This window comes from Pseudochaenichthys georgianus, chromosome 1, assembly GCF_902827115.2.
Source record: "Pseudochaenichthys georgianus chromosome 1, fPseGeo1.2, whole genome shotgun sequence".
Lineage (NCBI taxonomy): Eukaryota > Metazoa > Chordata > Actinopteri > Perciformes > Channichthyidae > Pseudochaenichthys > Pseudochaenichthys georgianus.
In genome coordinates, this window is record NC_047503.1 from 30,148,901 (window position 1) to 30,174,897 (window position 25,997).

General features: G+C 40.9%; 2 protein-coding genes across 2 annotated transcripts in view; one reads left to right on the forward strand and one right to left on the reverse strand.

Moving 5' to 3' along the window:
* Positions 1-4,345: 4,345 nt before the first annotated feature.
* On the forward strand, positions 4,346-9,167 carry cd7al (cd7 antigen-like). Its single transcript, XM_034082904.2, has 5 exons — positions 4,346-4,518; positions 5,170-5,523; positions 6,496-6,876; positions 8,186-8,292; positions 8,709-9,167. The coding sequence occupies exons 1-5, from the start codon at positions 4,458-4,460 to the stop codon at positions 8,907-8,909; spliced, it is 1,104 nt and encodes a 367-aa protein (XP_033938795.1). The 5' UTR covers positions 4,346-4,457; the 3' UTR covers positions 8,910-9,167.
* A 705-nt stretch (positions 9,168-9,872) lies between these two features.
* Positions 9,873-25,997, reverse strand: part of tnrc6c2 (trinucleotide repeat containing adaptor 6C2) — a 52,048-nt gene continuing 35,923 nt past the window's right edge. Inside the window, exons 12-24 of the mRNA XM_034082916.1 lie at positions 25,830-25,976; positions 24,586-24,738; positions 24,025-24,144; positions 23,680-23,763; positions 22,857-23,133; positions 22,569-22,730; positions 21,387-21,569; positions 20,891-21,040; positions 20,532-20,648; positions 19,634-19,849; positions 17,747-17,820; positions 17,508-17,647; positions 9,873-16,904 (exon numbers count right to left, since the gene is read on the reverse strand). Coding sequence (XP_033938807.1) covers positions 16,565-16,904; positions 17,508-17,647; positions 17,747-17,820; positions 19,634-19,849; positions 20,532-20,648; positions 20,891-21,040; positions 21,387-21,569; positions 22,569-22,730; positions 22,857-23,133; positions 23,680-23,763; positions 24,025-24,144; positions 24,586-24,738; positions 25,830-25,976 — 2,163 coding nt within the window. The 3' untranslated portion in view covers positions 9,873-16,564. The remainder of the gene's footprint in view (positions 16,905-17,507; positions 17,648-17,746; positions 17,821-19,633; positions 19,850-20,531; positions 20,649-20,890; positions 21,041-21,386; positions 21,570-22,568; positions 22,731-22,856; positions 23,134-23,679; positions 23,764-24,024; positions 24,145-24,585; positions 24,739-25,829; positions 25,977-25,997) is intronic.

A 25,997-nucleotide genomic window follows, 5' to 3' on the forward strand; every position in this document is an offset into this window, starting at 1 on the left:
TGGGTGTTTTTTTGTTTTGTCCATCCTTTCTATTCTCAATGTTTTTCATCAGAAGTCATCCCTTGGTGGAGATTGCTGTAAAGAAGACAATCTCCGAGCGAATACATTATTCATGCACACATGTAGCGGCAGGGACACACATTTGAGTCTATAGTGCGCGCATTACTCTAAAGACACGGTGACGAGCAGTTTCTCTAGGTATTATTTAGTTTGGCACTATTTCTCCCTCTGCACATATCACTTACTGCTCTGTATTTGTTTTTGTTGTCTGTAGCCCATCCATATCAGCCTTAAAACGCACTCAGCTGGCATGAAAGGTCAGTTAAACCCAGTAAGTACCTGATGTTTATTATAGTGTGGCTTTACCCTCTACAACTGGATGCGAAGCCTTTTATTACCTTATTTATTGGTTAATAGTTTGTTTTTCAAAGTTACTAGATCATTAAAGACTTAATAACAAAAGCATGCCTTGATTAACACAAACTATATTTTATTTATTCAAAGGTACGTAGACTTGGGCATTGAAATGTAAATGAAATTGTAATTATTCTTTTCTGTCTAGTACGAAATTGATTAAAATGGTCAGTTATGTTAAAGTGTCAGCTCACCTTAATGAGAACATAATCTCAAGTCTAAGGCCGTGGTTCCCTGGCCCCTTAAAGATGTATTCCGTTTCAATTAAGTTGGGTCTTTTCTGTTAGATCCTCAAACTCCACACCTCCAGTTTAAAATGCAGGTTTTCTTTGTATAGAGCTTAATTTCAGGTAATTGTTTCAGACTTCAGAGCCACACAGAACAAAACACAACAACTTTCAAAGTGGAGGGGCCCTTTTCAATGGAGCAACCTTTACTTGTGAATGCATGACACAGGTTTTGGTCTTATTCAATCAGGAAGTCCCTCTTAGTCTTTTCTGAAACTTTATAAAGCGACTTTTTCTTTCAAATAAAATTCAAGCAGTATGATGTTGACAACCCATACCAATACCTAGATAAAATCAAAGCGACACTATCAGCGTTACTCAATGCAAGTTATAAGTGAAGACATAGTTTCTGTTTATTTTATTTGGGTGAACTGACTCTTTAAATAGAAACTCAGATGTTGTTGGCAACAACATTTACTTGAGTATTACATGTAAATATATTAATCATTCAGGTTTCTTAGTGAAATTTGAAATGTATACATTTTTACATGTCTACAAGTCTATCACTGATACTATTTTTGAACTAGTTTTCAAGGACTAAAAGAATAACTGTCAAAGGAGCAGCTTTGCGTCTGTATGAATGTTACCAAAGTCAGATTTCTTGTCTTTTTAAATAAAATGGTTGCATTATTTTTGATGTCACTTGTTTTCTTTTGATTCAAACTTGCGGTGAAATCCACCAATCACACCTTTAGCTGCTCAGTGTGGTGGAACCAGAGCACCACCTAGTGGACTATGGGGGAATAATATTAACCTTTCACATATCCACACTACATCCATCACCACTCCCCAATAGCAATACTGAGAACATCTGTTCCACTACTAGACAAAGTCTCTCATTTATTGTTGACAGTATATACTATAATGTTAGACGGTAGCTATAATAAGGAGTATAAAGCCTGATTATAGTACATAATATTTAGAAAACCTACACAGAGAAATGATACTGTAGCACTACTGCAGCCATTTTGATGAAAAATAATTGGTGTTACTTATTAAATGTTAACTTATAAAGTGGCCATTAAGGGAATATAAACTTTTAAATACAGAATATGTACTAGTAAACGATTTTAAGAATATATAAAACGTTTTTTTTTAAATTATATATAATTACATCCCAATGTAAAGTACATTGCTTAAGCTTTATTTGAATTGAAATGATTATTACCCATTGTACCTGCTAGGCAATAAAGCGAGAAATAAATACATGGAAACTTAAAGGTGGGGTAGGTAAGTTTCAGAAACCGGCTCGAGATACACTTTTTGTTAATTCCATGGAATGCTCTTAACATCCCGATAGCAATGAATATCTTAAGTGCTTTGACAACAAATCCATAAAAAAATGTCATCTGTAGAAGCCGTAAAAAGTACAACCAATCCGTTTAGCCGGCTAAACGGATTGGCCTACCTGCCTGTCAGCCTTCCATCGGGGCACACACTTATCTCGTGCCCTCATTGGTCATGTGCGCCTTCGTGTGTGTTGGAGGAGGGGCTCTATAAGGAAGTGGCAGATTTTCTTCGGTTGTGTATTTTCAAATTCTAGCGATCTCGAGCCGGTTTCTCAAACTTACCTACCCCACCTTTAAGCTTAATGTTGTTTGTTTCTTAGTTTCGAGTGCTGTTTGTACAAACATTTCGAGGATATAGTCATACGTTTCTTTAATAATGGAACGTGGTCACAAGCATCATGGGGCCAGACGCTAGAAATAAAGTGCTTGAGTGGTTTGAGGCCTCACAACATTTTTGTCTCAACAGACTTTATGAGTGCATTTATGGGCATCGCCAATCAAGTTTAGCCAATCGATAAAAGTGCACGAAAACATTTGAACAAATACCTCTCAAAATGCAGCACCCTTGAGCATTAGCACTAAGTAAACAGCTTTAAAACAACTGTTGTACATGAGAACCTTGTATATGTGGTTTCCTGCTGGACGAGAAGAAACCTAAACCACAGTGTAAAAGAGAGAAATGCAGTCTACCACGTTTTGTACCTGAAGTGAAAGACAAGTCTCTGGTGTGATGAATAACAAGGTTTATGCTTCTGCCAGTTCTTAGTTTAATTTATCCACTTTTTAATTTCAAAGTCTGCATTTCAATTCTGTCCAGGGCCTTTTTATGGTGAATAATTTATTGCGTCATCTTTTCATTTTTTTTCTCCATTTTTCATTCAAACCTTTATTTAACCAGATTGGTCCCATTGAGATCATAGATCTCTTTTTCAAGGGAGACCTGCAATTTAATTCTTTCATTCTGTTTCATTTAGTTTTAGTGTTTTTCTAGTCTCTAACCTGAAACACAAGTTAAAATGCCTGTAAATCTTTGACATTCAGAAATTAAAAAGGCTCTCGGAACAGTAGAAAATAGAAAAAAACAAAACATCCAGCTGCCTTTGCTTTAATCTAAAAGCTAAATGTAAAAGTTATTTCAAATCTTTTAAATTGTAGTCTTTTCGTCTCGAACATTTGAACACGTTCCCTTTAAAACGTTTTGAAAAGCTGGTTATCATTTAAGACCATTTCAATAGTCTTACTGCATGTCTATACATTGAAAACACAATTAGTCCTTATTATTTCAGTAATTCCTTCTTTCCAAATTGTGAATATAATTGATATTGAATATGTTTTGAATGCTTAAGTCTTATAATCAAATATTAAAGCTGTACTTGGATTCAATTCTTTTGTTTTTTGCAGCCAAGCCTTGAGCTCACATTATTGTCAATTGAGTCAGATGGCACGAGCCCTTCAGTCTTCAGGATGTGTGACGGAGGTCTGTCCACTGATTATCAAGCAGCAGACGCATCCTAACAGGCAGTCTGAATAATTTCCTCTACGATATGCACTTGGTTGTAATGCTTATTAAATTCCAGAGCCAGGTCTAGAGCAGAAAAGCTTGGATCCTAAGTGACCTGCACACGCTGGCTCTTACAGAGGGCCACACACAGACAAATATACCGAGGGCTGGGCCACTCGCTAGAGGTGAGTTACAGTATATTGCCTCATAAGTTCAGTTATAAGTTACCGAAATCAATCAAATGTAGGTAAACTATGCTTGATACTTGACATTTTGAAAATGCCTTTTTTTTTAAACAGCCTACATCAAAGCACTCCATAGGGTTTCATTTATTCTGTAACAAACAGTGTTGCAGCTCATCCCTTAAAACAGGAGCCTCAGATTGCTCATACTAAGGGGAAATAGGAAGGGTGTATTTCAAGCTTGTTATGTAAATAAGTTATTGGGCTTTTTTCTTATCAACTTAAATTTGTTAGAAAATGTTTCCAACTTTAATTGACTGAATTTATTTGAAAAGTTGGCTTATGAATTCTACTGTGTAATATATGTTTTAGATATATATATTTAAGAAGTACAATATAAGACAAGCACAAGTTTCAGATGTGGGCCATATTCCATTATTCTTTTAGAATTTCCTGAGGGCCGATTCAAAATGGCCCCCGGCCGTAGTTTGGGCACCCCTGTGTTAGATCATTCTTAATCTGATCCTTAACTGTCAGTCTTTTGTTTTATTGTTAATTTATTTCCATAGTGCCTCAGAAGGAACTTGCATTGTGTTGGTTAGCGCGTGCTTCCTCTTGTCTTCATCTTGAGGTTTGAAGGTGGAGCTTCATGGAGTTCCTCTTGGTTTCATTTACTGTCAACCACACTTTTAACATCCAGTTCTTAAGTGTTGCATGTGTGCTGTCATGTTTTACATCACTGACTTACCTTAGGATCTTATTTAGTCTTCTGACAGTAATCAAGATGAAGGGGATCCAGTACCTGGCTTTCCTCGGGACTCTTTTCATCACACAGACTGGATTTGGTAAATTGAATATTTGCTACTTTTTTCCAGTTTGAAATATACTTGGAGTGTAACATGAGCAGTGGAGAACCGTCAGGGCCTTCAAGGTATTCAGAGAATACCCTGGAACACTCAGATAAAACAAACAAAAAATCGATTTAATTTTATAAATAAAATGTATATAAAATGAGTAAATGAGAATGGTATCTGTGTGTTGATCTGTAATATTACAGTGTTACGTTGATTTGTTTGTCCTTCTCGGACCATGCACTACGCATTTCAGTGGTTTTGTGTTAGAAAAGAAAGCAACTAATCAGATCGTGTTCTGGGTCTCTGGGTAGAATATCCTTCAACCAAGGTATTCTACAGGACCAAATAACAGGAACCATGCACAAAATTTAATATAGCAACTATGGAGAAATTGTGACAGATTGATTTACGTTTGTTCGATTCCTGGACTGATGTTTTTTGTGATATGTTAAATTATAATATGGGGTGTTTTTAAAAAAATTATATTGAACCGACCCAATCGTCAATTGAATGTTTTATATTGTCAGGCATGAATGTGAATCTAATATTACCACAACAGTTGAGCTTCAAAATGTTTCTTAATAAGCAACTTTTATTTATCACTGACACACTCACAAATGTTCCTTTTTTATTGTAATTAAGTGTGCAGTGACACGGAGTTCCTGGAGAGGAGTGAGGGGGGTTCTGTGGTGTTTCCCTGTGAGGTGGAGCCAAGGAACCCTTCTCCTTACGGCGTCTACCTAAAGCGCAGCTGGCTGAATCAAATTGAAGTTCTGTTCCAGTTCACCGAGACTGACTTCACTGTGGAAGAAAATTATGACAAGAAGCGCATCAGTGTCAGTGGAGACCCGAGCACACACTCTCTGAATGTGACCGTCTCTCAGCTGAGTGCCAGCGACACGGACCGCTACTACTGTGAGTTTGTGGTGGACAACCCATCCTCTGAAGACATAAGAATACGTGGGAAGACTGAATTCTTCCTCCTTGTTAAAGCTGGTGAGTGATTCAATGTTTTCCATCCCACTACTCTGTATATCACCCACAGGGGGTTAAGCTTTCCAAAAATAAGCACGACAAATGTCAAATACAAGTGGTTGACATTCAGAAAGTGTGCTTGGTGCTGTTTGTTCAGTGTGCTCCAACTAAGCCCCACTGGCTAATAAGGCATTCATTGAAATAGGTTGAGAACTATTATGATTGTTAATAATTAAGGTTCGGTCAAGGTGCCCTGCGACCAGAAGGATTGTGGTGGAACTGTAAATGTAGGGAGCATCAAAGAGATAACTAAGGATAGGTTTAATGCAGGGGTGTCCAAACTACGGCCCGGGGGCCAAATGCGGCTCACGTACCATTTTGAATCGGCCCTCACACAGCAAATAAAAAATGAGCTGCTAACAAAACAAATGAAACCCTATGGAGAGCTGTGATGTAGGCTGTTTTTTTCTTACATTTTCAAGTATCAAGAACAATTTACCTACATTCTTCCAACTTATAACTGCACTTACGAGGCAATATACCTCGCCTCTAGGGAGTGGCCCAGCCCTTGGTATATTTTTCTGTATGTAGCCCTCGTGAAAAAAGTGTGGACACCCCTGGTTTAATGGGAAGGATATTGGCCTACTTCAGTACAACCAAAAGTCACCCTCATTGAGTTTCACTGACTTGTAAAGTTGTAATAATTCTTATAATCCTCATATCAATTATGCCTTTTTAAAACTGGCTACCATTAAGTATTTTTGCTAAGACTGTTTTGTTAATAGCTAAATACTCAGGGAAAGTGGAAAAAACGGTCAAAATCCCCATTCTGTAGGCCAATATCTAAACTTTCTCTCTAACCAAATCACACAATTTGAAATAAATCCACTGAGAAATCCTAAAAACCCTTTGGCTGATATGTTGATTATTCAGAGGAAATAGGATTTTAGCATATAAACCTTATTTTAAGTTGTATTCCTTTCCCCTCTGGAGACGCCCCTGGGTCTGTGGACATTGGGTTGGTAGAGACGTGTTCTGGGGGCTCGGCCGTACTCCCCTGCCTCCCCCCCCATGGGGAGTCCATGGCCGTGGAGGGGGTGAGTCTGAAGCGGCAGAGGGGCCGGGGACCTGTGGAGGTGTTGTACAATTCAAAGCACCAACATGGCAGCAGCCCCCCCCCCTCCTCCTCTCTGTTCCCCGTTGAGAGGGTGCAGCTGTCCTCGGCTCCGGGCCCCAGGGGCCTCACCTACAACCTCACCCTGCAGCACCTGCAGCCGGACGACAGCGCCCTGTACAGCTGCCAGCTGCTTCTGCAGGGCGGGCCCCACACCAGCACCCGTCTAGGCAGACAAGTGTTTCTTGTCTCAGTGCAAGGTGGGTCACAGGAGGACTGGATCTGGTTCATACTAACTCCATTTGGCTTTTTCAGGCTTTTGAAAATGAACGTTTCCTTTTCATACTAACCGTTGTTCTGTTGTTCCACTATTTGGTTCCTCCTTCTGGTTTGTGCTCTTGTCTCAATGGTTTCAGTGTGCGATGTCAGTCCAGCTCGGATATCTCAGGATGTCAGCCTTTGACTAACATAACTGCAACTAATGAAATCAATATCAATGGCTATAACTGTATATCACTGTTGTTGCATTATTGTTTGTTACTTTTCAGATAATGGTTCTGTAGACCATGTTCTGGCACTTATGCAAAATTACTTTCTATCTCTTCTGTCAGTTTCACAAACACTTCCACAAAACAAATTATGCGTGAGGTGGAATCAAACTTCCGTGGTTCACTTCACTGTAACTCTGAACTAACTCACCACCTCTCTTTGTTGAGTTTAAATCCAGCTTCTATTTGATATCAATTGTTATGAAAAGATAACTTCCATGTCAGGTGACACAGTAGCTCTAAAACAATGCAGTCTTGTATGACTACACTGGACAAGTAGGACACCCTCTTTTTATCCTATGACAAAAACAGCAGTTTATTGTGTTTTAAGGTTTTTACTACACACAAATGTTGTGTTTGAAAATGTGCTGAAGGCTCTATTTTAATATTGTACATTTGTGATTATTAATAACATAATTTGTCCTTAAATAGAAGGTGCAGTGAAACCCAATGAAAACAGGTGTGCCCTGTTTGTTGTAGCGTAGTAATAGTGAAAGTTATTAATTTGAAGTCACTGGGTCACAACAAAATGTAAACTGACTTTTATTTCGTATAAAATAGAAGTGCTAAATTCCAATAAGGAGTTGTGTCCTACTTGTCCGGTGTATTAATACACCCAAACCAACAATGTATTGCTCTGACTAACAAGTGCTGTCTATTTCACTAAAGCCTGATACAGCTTATTCCTCTGGGCCATAGCGCTCAATTATTGTCTAAAAACAATTAAAAACACAAAGTTAGCCACACTGCTGCTCTTGGTAACATGTTCCTTTGTTGCAACCAACACATTGGTTTAGTTTTCGTCTTTGAATGCTAAGCAGTTGACCTCCACCTTTTACTAAAGCCCCACAATGACAATCAAAAATATATTCAAACCTAGTCTACCACTAGGAAGGGAGTGAGAAGTTGGGAATACCTTTTTGAATTGACTCTAATCTAATCTCAGTGGAGAGTATGCGTGTTTGCGTCCAGTTAATGTGTCTCTTTTATCTTCAACATTTCTCTCTCTGCTTCTTCACAGGAGGTCAGTGTGGCTGCTCCCGGTACTCCATGCTGCTGTATGCTTTGTCCTCAGCTGTGGTGGTTCTCCTCCTCCTGCTCCTCCTGGGATTTGTGGTGATGTATAAAGTGAGTGGAGCTGCTCTAATACGACACTGAGAGGGGGAAATTTGAGTGGCAGCACCTGCCTGTCGAGAGCGTGCCAGAGAGTTCCTCTGCAGCTCACCACAAAACCACACGAGTTTCATCACAACTTGTTGCTATCAGTTGTCAGCATGTTTTTCTTCGATGTAATGAGGAAGGCAGTAAAAGACTTATTCTACTTTTTAGTTCAGTTTTAAGACCTTTTTATTAGTAAGGAACTCCTGTTATGTAACTGTTACCAGAAAACACATAGTTGGACTTTGTATGGACTTCCTTTTAAAGATGCTGCCTCTTGACTAAAACAATGACTAACTCTGATTTGAACAGGAAATCGAGAGTGCGTTCAATCTGTTTTCTCACCTCACTGATTTGTTTTTTTCCACTCTTTTGATGTCTCTCAGGGCAAAGCACGCCGCAGTGTCAGGTCACACCCTCAGGCCCCCATCTACGAGGAAATGACCGGCAGTCGGAAACGGGCACCCCGAAATCTGGAGGAAATGGAGCCTTCTGAGTACACAAACTGCTCTGTGAAGAAATCCTGTCCTCAAAACCATTACGAAAGCCCGAGAGGGGCCCCCTGCCCCAGGAGTGAGGCTGAATAATGAAATATTAGATCCTGTTACCGATCCTGTTACTAAAACATCTCTCACACTGCTACCTGAAACTCACTCCATTCAGGGCTCTTAAGTTTCTCTAACATAATTTACCTGAAAGATTATCCACATACTCTCTTTATATTAGTTGCATCTGTTGACTGCTGGTAGTTTAAAGTCTTCTTGTGTTTAAGTTTTCTGAAGAACCTTTTTAAATGTCTGTTTTTGGCCTTTTCAGCAAATTAAAGTTGGCTTGTAGAATTGTTACTGCTCATGAATTATTGTGCCTTGTGTTTGTCTTCAGGGGCAAAACAACACATTTCCTTCCTCATATAACATTGACAAACTTGGTTTTTAGATTTGTAAATTTCTTGAGAAATAACAGCAGGAACCAGGTGGTATTTGATCTGTGGCTCTTTACTGCACCTCATACCCTCTCTCCCAGCTGTATACTCTCTGTTTAGCTGTATACAATAAAGTAAAAAAAAACATAAATACAAAAAAAACTAACAACTGAAACAAATATTTTAAGAGTAAGAATTCCTGCACAGAACCAGAGAGTTATCCCTGGATATTTTAGATAAAGCCTTAAGAATATTCAAGACATTCGCAGCATACCGTTTATGATTGAGTGCTGTTTTTTTGTAATAATTATTTATCAGAAAAAAATATGACTTTCTTAATGGTACCATTAAATAGTTTTGACATTTTTGTGACATTTTTTTTTTTGGACATTCTGTACTATCAAACTATGTTTGTATTCTTTTTATTGCGTAATATTCTATGACTTTTTTTTAAAGGTCACTGTATACAGTATCAACATAGCTCTCACTCCTAATAAACATTATATTTTCACTTCTGTCTCTTTACGGCTCTCATTCAGTATGCATTGAAATGATCAAATATCGCTCTGAATCAAACATGAAATCAGAAACCATTAAAAAAAGAAAAAAGAAGTGACAAAACACGGAGTAACAGCAAGAAAATTTGTATTTATTAATATAGTCCGAAAGAAGCTCCATAATTCATAGAAACATTTTTTTCCGGTGCATGTCCTTAACAATCACATTCTATGAGGAGAAAAAAGAACAACATTAAAAGCCACAACTTTGTATTTCAGTTACAGACATTTTTCCTTAATGTTTTTTTTTCAAAGTAAAGAGAAAGGCAAAGGCAAAGTACCCCCATTCCATCCCCCACCCTCGTCCCCTTTAAAAAACTGACAGCCTTAAAAGTCATGGGCTTTTTTTTCCAGTACAACCCACAGTGCTTTAGCCGAAGGATAAGCGCTCATTGGTTAAGGATTACACAGCATGGCGACACAATGTAACATTTTGCTAAAACATTAGATGACGATAACGAAAAAGGAGGAAGGGGGAAGTGAAGGAAATTTGAGCAAGAGACAAAACAAGAACAACCCTACATCAAACCCTGAACCCCAGACTGAGTCGACAAACGCCCGCAGTACAGCAGCTGGGTTTGGACTCTTCCCTCCCACTTGTGCATAGATCATGATCCTTTAAAAACCAGCTTTACTCCTCCACTTCATCTGCCTCTGAAAACCTTCCGTTACATGTTAAGAAAACCTCTCAACTATTGAACTACCTGTCACATGTTAGCAGACAGGAGAGATGATGAAAAACAAACTTCTTGCACAATGCTCCTGAACTACAGGATGGAAACGTTAACAATAAGTCAAAACATACAAATGCATTTTTATGTCACTGTCTTTTTGACAATCAAACCATTGATCAGGTTAAATGTAAAGCGATTCTACTTAGATTTCACATGTAAAGCACTCCACTTTTTTCAAAGTTGATTCTCAGTCTTATTTGGTAAATATATAACTTGCTACGAACATTTGTGTTGTTGCTTTCAAGAAAACAATGGTACTCTATGTTCCGTTTAAACTCGTGACCTTCAGTGCCTGCTTGGAGTTTAATTGTTTTCAGTTGGTTTTTTTTTTTTTCACACAAAGATTAAACCTAGAAATGATGGAGTTGGTATCTGGAACCCTGGCCTTCCTGAGACATAATCCACATCTTTTATGAGTGTGCAAGATAGTGAGCAAACTGCGTTGCTTACAGGAAACATAACATCACAACTTACAGAATCCATACAGATAGTCTGTCGACGCTGAAAGAGAACTTAATCATTGAAATATGACAACACTGATCAATCCCAGAGTTCTTAAAGTAGCAGAAATCTTCATTTTGCAAAAATGTCATGATTTCTTTTTTTACAACATTCCTGTTATAAATTTGTATTTCCTTGAACTTCAGACAAATGAAATGCTTGTAAACGACAGGTGGCTTTTGCAACAAAAAAACACAACCCCCCCCCCACCCCCAAAAAAAAGATAGGCACCTCTGAAATGAGTCTTGTAACAAACTCACCTCCCACACTTTATCCCTTTCCATTTCTCCATGAAGTTAACATAGGGATTACTAGTCCTACAACTATCTATGGCAACAGTTCTGTTTTTTTACCCTCTTTTTTGTTTTTGTAGTTTTTTTTTGTCTTTGTATTTTAAGATTTTTTTCATTTTTTATATAATTGGAACATAATGGTGCAATACTCAATGATAATCCTTGTATTGGATTACTCCACAATAAAAGCCACTATAAGGTAGATACACTTTTTTACAGATAAAATGAAACAAAATCCATTAAGTCCTTGAGTAAACATGTACACATGAATTGTCACCATCTCCCCTCCGTACTTAGACTCGTTTCTCTACGATTAGCTGAGTGAGGGGTAGAAGACACTCAGTGCAACGTTAGAAGATAATAACATGTCTATCAAAACAGTTTTTGACAGGACAACAAAAAAGAAAAGATAAAAACAGACACAAAATATAACATACTGAGTGGAACACAACAACAGGCCATTTGCCTGGTACACAGTTTCTTGCGCACACATTCATACAAACATCTGACTTTCAAGCACACATCTAAGATGACTTTGCATTTTTACCTCTAAGATTTTGTATTTGTAACTCAATGCAATACATTTTTAATATTCTCTAAGAGTCCCCCAAGTGTACCTGTCAGGTGGAGAGAGCTAGAAGAGAATTACTGACTTCACATTACATTATTGGCGCTCCATGATTCAAGTATTTGTGGTCAATATTTTGTCGTGTTTTGATATGTTTGAGATTTTTTTTTAGCGACTGGTTGGGTTGGGCTTTTAGACGGGCTAATTGACAAACAAAAACACATATTTACAGTACAAGCACTTCAAAGTACTGTAATAGGTCATCAAAGCCAGAACGTGCATATCCAACTCTGTGAGAAAGGCGTAGCTTTCAATCAATCAAGTATCAGTTTACACCCGACCCAAATTCTTTCCTTCGTTTCGCTTATTTGCGGGGAAAATACATATTGCTCATTTTTCAGTTGTATTTAACCAAGACCTTTCAAACGAAAATGAAACGTTTCAGAGGTTACGATCCAAGAAGTCTGAAGAGGTGATACCACACACTGAACTCACAGATATATATGTATACTTACTGTAGTGTATACATATATACTGTCATCTAGAACAGAGCTATAGAGAGGAGAACCTCTCGATGCTGGTGCAGCATGGGAAACCCCCCTCACTGTCAGGGTTCTCCAGTTAGTACAGGATGCTGGGAGGTCCTCGGCTATTGGGTCTGTCTGAGCTTGGATCAAGGCAGTTACAGAAACAGGCAATAGTGATTTTTGCTTGTGTGCTGCAGGACCGCAAGTCCTGAAAGGTAGCCTTTTCCCGTTTTCTTGTTCATTTTTTTTGTTTTTTAAACTTTTTCTTTAGAATGTTTTTTAAGACTTTGTACCTCTTGAAATGTGCCCCTCCCCTCCTGCTGATGCAGAGCGAGGAGAGCGAGGCTGATACAGTGGGCCCAAGCCATCTGGGTCTGTGGAAATGTACAGTTCAGTGGGCCTGCTTTGAGCAGGACACAAACATAAAAACGAGATAAATACAGCATCCACAAAAAGGCACCCCGGCCACCACTCTACTCCGTTAGATGGTGGACGTAGAGGCTGATGAGCGGAGACGTTTCAGCTAGAAGTGCAGAGATTTAACATATTATAGATCTTTTTTTTCACTTAGATTTTTTAGCATTTTTAAGATTTTTATGTCAAACTTCATAAAAATGACGTTAAAATGCAATTTCATTTTTGGTTTTAAAAAAATATGTACCCGGGATTACCCATCATCAACTGTGCACTGTAGCAAACTGGAACCCCCAACTGAGTAAAGATTTTGTCCTTAGCATGAGGCATTCCCAACAAAAACACACAAAAAAAAAGAATCTCAGTCATTGAAGGGTGTGACGCTGCTGCCCATTGGTTTGATCCCTCCTGTCCCCCGCTTCACCCTCTGCAAAGGTTATCAAAGTTCCTCCCAACAGGGAACAGAAGTGCTCTCTATAAAGATACAGTATGACACAGCAAATTTATATTGGCACATTACGTTGGCAACTTTTACACGCAATAATTGGCCCCGAAACAGTAACAATAGGCCACCTTTTGAGGAAAAGGATTCAATACAAGCCTTTCCCTTCCAATTAGGATTACGTTCGAGGCATGAGGTCCGTAAAAATTGTTGCACAGATGGCCTTTTAATTTTAGACTTTGCTCTCACAGTAGAAAGGACATATATATACGGAGAGCTGCATCTCATACTTGGTATCATCTACTCCCCTACCCTGAGATCAAGCTGGACAGAAGTGTCTTCAGCGCAGAGAGAAAGACCGACTTCGAGTAAGTGTTCGGACTTTAATATATGACAGTGTTCTGGTGGCTGATCCTGACTTTAAAGAAACGGCGGCCATTTTTAAGTGCTGACAGAAGCGCACAGAGGGTGCAAGGGTTGGGTGTGCCAAGCTCTGGGAGGAGTGCTCATTCCCGAGTCAGGTTTGGCGTGCTGTAAAGGGCCCCAGCCTCTAGTCTTTTGCATAGAAACAGATAGGAGGGCCTGGTAGGGGGGGGGGCTACTGGGTCTGGTCAAGGAGGAGGAGGTCATAGCGTAGCAGCTAGGCAAAGGGCAAGGGGGGACAGCCTGCGGGCAGGCGGAGCAGCTTGGAGCAACAAATACCCACACCCGTCTGAGACACCCTATTTTTACACATCTCAAGATACTACCTGGAAGTACTACAGAATACTGTCAAACAAAAGCATGATCAGTTCAAAACAAATAGACAATCAATAACGCTCTGTAGTATTGATCCTTGGTTTGCATTCAATACACAGGATGAACATACAGAGGCACCTCTGACCAAAGTGTTTCTGCATATGAACAGTGAAGGGCTAGTTCAGCAGCCGGTATATTGTACACCACTGCATGTAACCAATAACAACACCAATAACAATATAACACATTGAAAAAAATAAAGTCAAAATGATCTTTTTCCCAAAACATAAAAAGTACACTGGCAAAAACTCCAGAAATATGACTATTACATCTTCCAGCTAAAGTGATCTTTGTGTCAAAGGACTGAGAGATGGGGAGAGGGCGAGACGCCAGCGGGGTCAGGTGGTGGCGACCCCCCCTTTGGAGATGTTATGTGGGGCGGAGAGCCGTGATTGGCCGGTTTTGGAGGGGCCGCTTTCCTTGCCAGACTGAGGGAGGGTCAAGTGGAGCCCAGGAGGAAGTGCTGCGCTGTGGGGCTGCCACTCGACACCCAGAGGACCACAGCAGAGAGGCACTCAGTGGACACTTCCCCCCCTCCCCACCCGACTCCCCTCCGACTCACCCACCGACTGACTGGCCAGCGGGCGTCAGAGACAGCTGACATTGTCTAGTGCCTCCAAGCAGAACAAGGCTTAACATTTGGAGTAACAGTGATATTCACTTCGATATTGTTCAAAGAAGGAACAAATAAATCAGACTGCATTTTTTTCCCCAAAGTCCAACGGTACAATTCAGTTCCGTTTCCCTTCGTCCTGCTACCATAGGAACAACGCCAGACACATTTCCAAGGAATAGATATAGTACATAAAAGAGCAGTATTTTTAGTTTTCAATGTTTATGCTGCTCCTTTTTAGATTTATTGGATTGCAGTCGAAGCGATTTGCTCTTCATAAGTGCTATGATAAAACCCTTTGAATTTATAAAAGTCTTAGTTTCATTTGTTTGTACAGTACCAAACGCAAGGAACACTCGTAGGTCTACTGCATTAGGAGAAACCCCTCTTATTTGGTATTGTGCCAGATACCCAAACCTGTGGATTCAGTCTCTGTTGGGTGTGGCTGTGGCACGCAGAGAGGAAGTGTGCATTATTGTGTACCCAGTGTCATTCTTGTGTACAGTTTGCTGCTTGCACAGTTCAAAAGCTGTTGCTTCCTCTTTGCAGAGTTTTCCAGGGGGACTGGCGGCCTGGGGGGAATCCAAGTTTTGAAAAAAGGGGGTAAGGTTTGTGAAGTTCCAAAGTCTTTTTGCTGCAATCAGCAACAATCGAAAAAAGCGAAACCAGCTCCGGTGGACGTAGAGTATGGACGGAAGAAAGGTCTATGGTGTATATTGCACAATGTAACTGTCACATGAAGGTAAATTGTGTCCTTTTTTTCCCTCCAAAAACTGGCTGACCATACAGACCGCTGGGCTTCATAACAAATCGGACAATAGAAAATTCAACACAGCACCGGTAAGCGCCCGGGTTGAAGGTGACCAGAAGGATCTGGGCTTGCAGACGTCAATGATTAGGTGCCACCGGACATAATAGGCATGTACGGAAACAGAGACACGCAGCGAGGTCGACAAATAATCTTCTGTCAGCTTATATGTTGTAATAGATATAAAATAATGCGCTTGGGTCTAGGCCTACAAATAAAGAGGACATTTAACAGCTGTGTCTATCCCTTTGAGAATACAAATCAAATAGTTAAGCTGATGATTGGTAGGGCCAGTCACGTGGCCAGGCCTTCTCTCTGCCCAGTGACAGAGTCGCTCACCAGTCATGTCCTGTACCACCTGCTGGCTCAGAGGTGAAACTGTGCAAGATTTCAGCTATTTCTTCAGTTACAAAAGAAACTAAAAAAGGCGGCTTGGGAAGGACCTAGGCCAGAGAGCACTTAAGGCTAATATTAGTGCTGAGAAACAAACGTTAACATAACTAGTAAAGGTCTTTGAACCACATCATTGGCCATGGACATGCTGGGAATGGTTGTTTTAAGTTCTTATTTTGGGATGATTCTTCTTCTTCTTCTTCTTCTTTTTTTGGAGGGAAAAGGAAAGTCTCAGATGGCAGCTTTGATTGCTTCTCATAAAAAAACTTCACACAGAATGTCATGTATACTTATGGAAAAACTAAAAACACTTAAAAGGTTTCTTTGTGTTGTGTCTCATTTCAGTTAGTTTTACATGATCAAAAATACCAAAGGGATACAATGTTTGCTTCTTTTCCCCAAAGGAGGTAAAACCGAACCAAAGAAAAGGGACAAATCGAAGCAGAAGGACTGGAGTCAGCAGTCTGTGTGGTAGGGACTCCCGCCTTCTGATTCACAGTTCACAGTTCAAAACAGTTCAAATTGATACTGATTATCGCCACATGATTTGCTTGGGTTTTGCTCCTGTTTTTATAGACTTTTTTTATTTTTTATCACCCACCCACCACCAATGCCTTACGTGACATGGTGGTGGTGGTGGTGGTTGGTTGTTTAGTGTATTGTAGCATCCTCCTACATGGACTCCCCACTCAGCAGGTCTCCAGGCAGCAGGGTGTTGATGGAAGTGGGGCTCCCGATCCCCCTGTGGTCCTCTCCGCTCGGGGGTCCCCACAGGCTGGAGTACTGGGGCACGTTGCCCCACAGCAAGTCGCCTCCGCTGGGCTTGCCTCCGCTGCTCCACTGGCTCATGGAGTGGGACTGTCCGCCTCCGCCCATCCTGTTCTGATTGGCTCCAGGGTTGGCCTGCCAGCTGGTGGTGTTAGCCCCCAGCGACTGGCCTTGTGCAAAGAAGCGGTTCACCTCCTCCTCCCCGGCAAACTCCGCCAGGATGGTGGTGTTCCCAAGCACACACCTTACAGAGGATAAAAGAGGACATGTTAATGCTTTTGTATTTGAAATTGTTATTTTTACATTTCTATTCAACCAGAGATAAAGGGACTCATAGTTTTCAAATAGGACAGGACATAACTGACATTCTTTTTAAAGCGAATGGTACTGTTTTTTAAAGCGCGCTGCCAAGCTTATGTGGTTTATAGACCTTGCTAAAACCACATTTCATGCTGCTGCTGATATTTAAAAGTGAGTCACACAGATGGTTTCCATGACAACCATCTGCAGTGGCTGCCACTATTAGCAAAGCTACATTAAGGACAAACTAAATACACAACCAGATTGGCTCTGAGATGGGGTTTCCACCCATTCAACTTTGACTATAACAAAAAACACTGCAACGTTTCAATACAGCTGACTACAGCATGACTCGCCACCTCCACTCTCATGTGACTGCCTAGTTACAAAAACAACATTGTCTACAGCACGGGAAATTTCCCCCAAGTGTTGACCTTTTCCTCTTCAATTAGTTGCTTCACTTGGATGTATAAAGGCAGAGGAAGTTGAGAAAAAACCAGTGAATGTCTCATGTATGTGTGATTGCCAGGGATTGGCTGAGGCTTACATGTGCAGAGACTTCTGGGCTTTTGCAGCCTCGTCCTTGGAGCTGTAGCGCACCACAGCGTTCCCCTGGGTCAGGTTGAGGTGGAATGTGATCAGGGGGCCGTGCTGCATGCACAGGGTCCGCAAAGTTGAGCCATCAATCTGAAGCACAAACAAACAAAAGCATTTAAAACAATTGCAAACCGAAAGCACAACATCGTATTTGTCTTAAATCAAGCAATAGCAGCACAGAGCACGTACCTGTGGGGTGAGATTCCTGAGCACCAGCCAGCTGCTCGTCCTGTTGGAGCTGTCCGTACTCCAGGTGGTTGTCTCTGTAACAGAAATGTCCAATATTATGTTATGTGTTAATAGTAATAAGAACAATTAAGTAGCTGAGCTGCAGAGTTTGTGATAAAGTAATGTCATTTTTCCCAAAAGCAATTATTTTGAGTTGGTTTAATAGTATATAGAGTAATAGAGTATGGAACAAATACATTGTATTTGTAATAGAACTCTAAAAAGGGAGACTGTTTAAACTTTACTTTCTTAGTCTCTGTAATGCTTCTTCAAGGGTATAGAGTTTCTTTTTTTTTTTTTTAAACGGAAGAACTTCTGTTATCTATTCCCACACCTGATTCTTGTTTCTACTACTAGTAGTACTAATAAATGTACCGTTTACTCTTCGGTCTTCAAAGTGTTGTGTCAAAAAAGGTGCATGAATGTAGTTTAAATGAGGCTGCTTGCAGAGCCGGAAAACCTCAAAATGTCAGTTTAGCAGGGTGTGTTCACCCTGCCTTTATTTAGCGAGCGCTGTCAGTGAAGGGTCGCGCCTGTGAACTTCAGCACTCCTACACATCCTGCAGTCAAGTCTGTGGTGGCAGGGTGTGAACTACATCATTAAGATTCATATCGGTAGCTTTCACTTGGTGAAAATCAAGTTTTTCATTTAAGAGCTATTTTGAAAACTCTCATTATAAATTACATATTTTGGAAGAAAAAGTCTCGGCAGCAACATCACGTTTCCTCATAAGTTAATGGTGATTGTATCAGAATCGGAAATCTTTTATTTGACCCGCAGCGGGGTCATTTACGGAATTACAGCAGCAAAGGTACATTGCAGAATAAAGTAAAAAGAGTAGACTTAAGTATTATATAAAAAGGCAGGCACACGTTAAAAATAAAAAAAGATTTTACTAGATTTTAAAGAGATCTAGACTAGTGAAAATGAAACATGAGACTCAGAAGTGTCAATAGACTAAGCCAGGGGTGTCAAACTCAATTTCATCGCGGGCCACATTAGCATTATGGTTGCACTCAAAGGGCCGGTGGTAACTATATAAATATATAAAATAATGTATTATATGACATTATTGCCTATGAATTGGATTATTATCAGATAGAGTAATAACTTAGTAATTAACTAAGTCTGAAAGCAAAAGTCCAGGGCAAATACCGTACTTTTCGGACTATAAAGCGCACCTGCATATAAGCCGCAGCAGCTAAATTGTCCGTCTGTCTTGCTCTCGTTCTGTCTCTCGGTTCCACTTTTACTTTGGCGCACTACCTGTCTCACTCTTTTCCAGCCTCCAGATTTTCCTGCTGGAGCCCGCGGCCGCCGCTTAAAGGTGGGGGGCGCGGACCGGTCATAGAGCCCATAGTGTTAAAGGTGGTTAATTTTACCTGTAAAATGCATAGATTTAGGAGGTTCCCTAGTGGCCGTTAGCTGTACAAAAAAAAGGGGAAAAAAGTCGCGGCTTATAGTCCGAAAAGTACGGTAATTGCAAGTTTCTTCAGTGCGCATGTCACAAAACGAGATGCATTGTGGGACATGTAGTTTATGGGCAACCTGCTTCTGTAAAGTGGCATGTAACCGTATAATAAACGTATTATATTCTTTGCAAGCTCTTGCGTGCCACATCAAATGAAGTCACGGGTCGAATTTGGCCCCCGGGCCTTGAGTTTGAGACCCCTGGACGATGCAACATTTTGGAATGAAGATATTTTTAAATGTTATGATCTGAAATGCAGTTTAAATTATAGTTTGGTTGAAAGGTTTAGAGCAATTGTTTGTAATAATGACGGTTTAACGTCAGTTCATCAGGTGCTGCTAATAGGTTTGAATGCATTACAGTTCAGAGCACTAACCAGAGGTGTAGGAGTTGCTCCAGCCTTGGGCCAGGCCCAGGGAGTTGCCTCCCCAGGTGGAGGAGGGCTTGTTGTGGCTGAGACCCGGTGGAGGCCGGGAGGGGGCCGGGTTGCTGCGGGGCCCCTGAGGAACCTTCCACAGCTCGTGGGACAGAGAGGCCTGGCTCTGAGAGATGGGCCCTTGGGACCAGGTGGACTTCATGTCAGACATTTTTCCTTTAAATGGAGAGAGGGTAGAGGGTGAGGAGAGCAGTAACAGAGAGTAACACAGATGTTATATTCCCTGGTCAACTAACTGGCTCTGCTAATGGCAACACTAGCCTAAGTGGTTCTTAATGTTAAATCATGTTTTCCTTTTCATTTTAACAATATGCAGTGCATCTATCTGAAATTGTTCTGCTGTAAAAGTGTAATAACTCATAATTCAAACAAATGTTAAAGTTCTGAAAATAGAAACTATGTTTAAAAAAAACCGTCAAGTTTATTTTTCAGTTTCTAGTGTTGCTTTCTGGATTTATGCTGAATCTCTTTCCTTAACCTCTGTGTAAATGCAAACAAATGAATCTTAAAGCACAAACAAGCACAGGGTGTGTCTGGATGTCATGACCGACAAGGCCCAAGGGTGAGGTTTTCTTGTGGGTTGGGGAGGAACAGATGGTTGAAGGTCACGTTTAGGGGAGGGTTCTCTCTTAGTATTGTTAAAGATTCTAAAAGCACTGAACGCACAGGTTTACAGAGTGAATTGGGGTGAAAGAAGGGTCATAAACAGAGGTCAGGAGTTGGGTAAGGTATAGGATAAGTAGGGAGCCTCGGACTGAGTGCAGAATCGGGGCTTCAATTTGGACGGGGAGAGGTTTGGCAGGTCCACACATGGAGGGAAGATACGCTGGATGTGTACCTGAGCTGTCTCCATCAGAGGAAGACAGACTGAAAGAGCTATTGTAGCCACTGAATGGCCAGTCGCTGCTGGGGGGGGGCAGAGAGCCATTCTCCAGTGACGGAGCTGGGGAAGTGGCTATATGGTGGTAGAGGTGACCGTGTTGTAACCAGAGACAGAGGGGGAAAAGAAAAAGAAGAACGTCATGTATGCATCAGCACAAGCACATGATTTTAGCGCCTGTGGTGTAGCCGAGACAGCACAAGTCAGCATGTGTAACTGAAGTTATTATTAATGTTGTCACTTAAGACAGCATGTTTTGGGTTTAGGACTTGTGGTTATCTTAAATTAATACTTGTGGCTTTTGTTTCTATTCATACCTCCATTCCTGTCCCGCAGTAGGTATCGATTGACGTCGTGGATGTTGGTGTTGATGGTGGGACCGCTGGGGACGCTGCCAGGGGTCATGTTGGGGTCATTCTCAGGGTCGATGTTCTGAAGACCCTTCCATGGCACACCGGGGCAGAACTCTGATGGGGGGGAAAAAAGGTTGAAAACCACAAATAATAATTTTTCACCATCTCATGACTTCCTCACAGTTTAAGCGATTCACACAAGCCTCACAGCCACTGCTATCTACATACTTCTTCTCAAAGCTATGCAACCGCTGCAGGAAGTGACAAATTGATTTGTCACTTCCTATTTTTTTCCCCATTTTATATTACATTATGTCACAACACTGTATGAATGATAACAGGCTCAGCTGTCCCGTGCCTATGGGTGCAATAAAACAGGAGAGGCTTGAGAATAGATGTAATTAGAAAACATATGGATTTATGGGGATTTTTAACATCTTTATTTGCATCTTTTCCTCACCTGGGGGCCAGTTAATGTTGGTCCCATTGGAGATCTTTTCATTCTGGCTCTTGCCAGGGCCCCAGCTATCTTGGGGGCTGGTGGGGGACTCAGAGCTGGACATTAGATTGTAGGGGCTGTATGAGTCCTCCATATGGGGGGGCTTCCCAGGGGGGCCGAGGGAAGAGGCAGCAGATATGGCACCTAGTATATGCAAAGACAAATAAAACAGATTAAACTAGTTTTACTTTGAAATGAGGACAAACTATAGGAACATACTCTTTTGAACTCATTCTTGTTCATCATAACATCAGCTGTAAGAGTCCACCATCCATAATATAAATTCACAAGAACGCTTTTTAAGAATAACATGCAGTCATTTTATTTAAATGATGCTCTGAGTGTTTTTTAAGGACATCAATTAACCTTTCCATAGGACATGGAAATCAAACATTGATGACACTTACAGATAAGTGTATGAAGCTGATATCATGTTTTTTCAGTATTTGTTCTGAAGACGTGTGGGAAGAAAATGCCCAGAGCAAAGGCTGATTACATCTCAAGTGTTGAAATGGAAGGCGCAGGAGTCAACAAACATCAGTTATAGCTAGTTTTCATCTCAAAACAATGTGCAAGCCAAATGTGTTGCGGCAGAGTAAACATTTGGGTGCTTCAACTTAAAATATTGCCTTAAATAATGTGTTGTCAGGGCTCCGATTTAGGAGAGGAGAGGTTTAGCAGATCAGGCACCTAAGCGACAAACTGTAAGAGCTTGAGCCACACCATGACATTGCACTAACAATGTGTGAAAACAACACATGTCCTTCGCTCAAATGTGTGAGAGCGGTTGGCTGAAGAACTAGATTGTGATTTTGATGAATCATGTGTTACAGCAGTTGAGAAAGACACAAGTTACCCATATGTTTCCTGTGATAAAAAGAAGTCTTAGCTATAAGACTTGCATCATTTTTACAAATATTCAAAAATCTCAAAAGGTCCTAAATAAAATTGTATTTACTTGAAGAAATTATATTTTCCTCATAATTAAAATCCTTGTTTATGTATAGCTACTATTATAAAATATATAAGCTGCCTAGCTGAACTTAATAATAATGTAAATGTACAGGGGGCATGTATTTATGGATGACATGCGCATTTATGTAAATAATAACTTCTTAGGACATAGTTAAAGGGTGGTGTTACCGTGCTTGTTGAGGTTCTCCATGTTTGAGGAGTTTCCAGAGAGGCTGTCCATGGAGTTGGAGTGTGTCCACTGGGACAGGCGGGATTGGGGCTGAGGGGGCTCCTTCAGGGAAAGACCCCCAACCTCCATACAGTTTACATTCATGTTTGGATTCAGTCCAGCTGCACATAAACAAAAAACATTGTTTAATGGGCTGCAGAGGGAAACTGCTAATCTCGACAATTGGCAGCATCAGTATAACATCAGATTCTAATTGTTTGAGCAGAAGTATCCGCCTTGAGACTCACAGAGAGGGTAGGAGCTGTAGGCGTTGGGCGAAGACTGCGCCTCTTTGGTGTGCATTGAGTCGGAGAGGCCCGGGGACTGGTGTTGGCCTGTGTAGGGGTCATGGGTTGATTTGCCGGAACCATGGCCTCCGGCGTGGCCACCGGGGGGATGCAGACCAGCGGAGGAAGAGGAGGAGGAATGAGAAGGAACTTGCTGCTGCTTCATCAGCAGCGCTTGGTACAGCTGACGCTGGTGCTGCTGGATCTGCTGCTGCATGTTGGTGATTGTACGTGCAACCTGGGAGAGGAAAGACAATGTTAAAACAAGTCATTGTGAAAAGCAATTTGGGAGGTAAACAAAGAGACGATTTGAATAATTTAGTGGCAAAAGCAAGATGGAAGAAACAATTATGAAAATATATAAAAGAGAAAGTGGGAGGAGGAACGAAGCAGAAATATTAGAAAAAAAGAGGATGATTAGGTTTTGGACAAAGCAAAAAGGTAGTCAGTAAAGCAAGTGGAAAAAACCCGTGTGATAAGCAATCCTTTCAACATGCCGTTCATCTGACTGACAAAATAAAAACATCCTTAGAAAAGGAGAACAGACTCTTTTCACATAATGAGAAAGAGTGGTTAGCTGGTGATCAACAAGAAGTAACCTGTTCCCATGCTTTAAAAAACATTGCATAATGCTCCTCCTTCCTCCATGTTCTCATGTGAGCACCAACATATTTGTTGAGAAAAAGATGAAGGTGCGTCAGAGGTCACATGAGGTCTCACACAAGAAACGGATGACCTTCATGATCATACTTCCGTGGGTGCAAATACAGACTTGTTGACTCACTTGCTGCTCTTGTTGTCTAATGGGGCCGGAAACATTGCGTTGCGCCTGCATCATCTGCTGCTGGATTTGTAAACGCTGGTACGCCTGAAAGAAAAAGGAACCATAAGAGATTACAAATAAAAGAGGCAAATTGTATCTACAGTGTCTGATACACCTTATCCCTTCTATCCTTTGTCATGCATCTATACATGGACACATCCTTAAGTCTCGTCTTGTCACCAGTAATTAAATCATGAACTGTGTGCCTGGTTTCCTTTCCCTTTAGATGTAAGTCCAACACACACACCCTCTGCCTCAGACCTCTAAATACACACTGCATTGCTAACAGGGATAGCTCTGACTCACCATTTGCAGTTGCTGAAGTTGGTACAAGAGAGTCATTTGTTGAGGGTTTATTGGTGAGGTTAAAAGTGCAGGGTTCAGACCAATGTTTTTTGCTGCAAACTGTAAGAGCTGTGCTTGGACCTGGAGGCAGGTATGGAAGAATGGTGATACGGAAGAGAGAGATGACAGGTTAGTCATTGCAATTCACAACCACTGTACAAAAGTAACTTCGGGCAAGGTAAAACTAGTCGCTGATACATGCACGCAAGGAGGAAAAGAGGAGAGAGGGTCTGCAAGAGGAGTCTTGTCAAGCCAAAAGGTGTAGGAGTAGTATGCTTCCCAGAGAAATAAATGTAGGTGGTGATGTTTTTTGACAGTCTTCACAATATATTTCTGCTTTTATAAAGAGTAGGATACTGATATGACACCAACAGTGTTCTTGTCAAGTATGTAACTCAGTGAACGAGTCACAGTGTGTGTTTACAGCACTATCTGCCAGCCAACTTTTACGTGATCTTGTGTGTAATTGACCTATATAGCTCTGCACATTAAATATGTACGTGATTATGTGTGTGTTTCTACCTGAGGGGAGAGAATCTGAGGCACTTGAGCACGTAGACTAGGCTGGGAGGAGCTGAGAGGTGGCACTGGTGGCTGAGGAGGCTGCTGCTGCTGCTGCTGCTGCATGGCCCGGGTTTGTGCTGCTCCACTACTGCCAAACATTCCACTGGGTATCTAAACGCAGGAGTCATAAAGGTAAAGAGGAAACTTCTTTAAATCCTCCATGTTTAAAGAATCGACTAAAGCGCTGAGCCACTGAATTCTGAATGAAGGAGTGTATTCTTGACCACTCAGAAAACCTTAAGAGTAAGGTCAAGAGTTGACCACCCAACTGTCAAGTCTTTATCCATTTGATGGGTTCATTCAGTACATGAAGGATACTTGAATTGAATGAGAAAGTGCACTCAAAAGCAAACCTTAGGTCGATTACATTTCTATCCCACATAGCAATATCTAATAACATTTCAAAGCATTTTCTTTCAAGGTCTATCTTCACACTACACCCGGTCCACATTCTGAGCACTAACAGAGCAGCTAGTTGTTAGTTCATGAAATTGCAACTATTTTCTCCATTTAACACTTCATCAAGTGGCCCAATACAATCAGCCCTTAAAAGGAAGCTTAATCCATAATTTCTGATTCAATGTTGTTCGAGAGGTCTTTTCTTTCAGTGCAAAAAGGCCCGCTCACAATGCCTTTGTTTGGGCTTCAAGGACACACTGCAATTTCTTCTGGGCCATGAATGCCTCTGGGGTGATATTTGATAGAGCATAACTATCTGATTACAATGGGCACTTCAGGCAAGGTCATTCACATATAAGTGAGCAGGAGAAAAGTGGAGACTCAGGAGAGCATGTGGGTTGAGAGGGTTTAAATGATGGCCATACATCTGCAGTGTGATAAACATAGATGGTTGATTGAAATATTTTTGCAATGAATGAGGTTTGTTAGCACAGTCTGTCAGAAAATATGTTCAACACGTAATTCCTAAAAACTTACATTTCTTTCTCCTAAACTGGGAATATTTGCTCTGTTTTTATTTTATTTTTTAATTAAGAACTGTTTCTTCTACACATTAAACAAGAGGGAAATGAACCAACTTAACAACATGTTGCTGCTGTTTGTATTCATGCCCATGCTCTACAATATCGTTTTACTGCAGCTCTATTTTATGGATTGTGTAACACTTTAAATGTTTCTGTTCTCTTTCCCAATTTAAGTTAGGTGATAGTGTGTGTTATAACTGTGTGTGCTCAATATGTTACCTGTCTGTTGTTCAAGTTTTGCATGGCCAGCCCCGGGTTGCCCTGTCCCAGACCCTGCCCAGGAAGGCTACTATTGGCCAGGGGGAGCTTCATGCTGGGGGAAGGCAGAAACGGTGATTGGGGGGCTTCATCTGACAGAATACTATCCTGGAACAGAGAAAATAAAAG

Coding starts and splice junctions, on each gene's coding strand:
- cd7al (XM_034082904.2), top strand. CDS start 4,458: ATGAAGGGGATCCAGTACCTGGCTTTCCTCGGGACTCTTTTCATCACA. Junction 4,519..5,169: donor CATCACACAGACTGGATTTG/GTAAATTGAATA, acceptor ATTGTAATTAAG/TGTGCAGTGACACGGAGTTC. Junction 8,293..8,708: donor GATTTGTGGTGATGTATAAA/GTGAGTGGAGCT, acceptor GATGTCTCTCAG/GGCAAAGCACGCCGCAGTGT.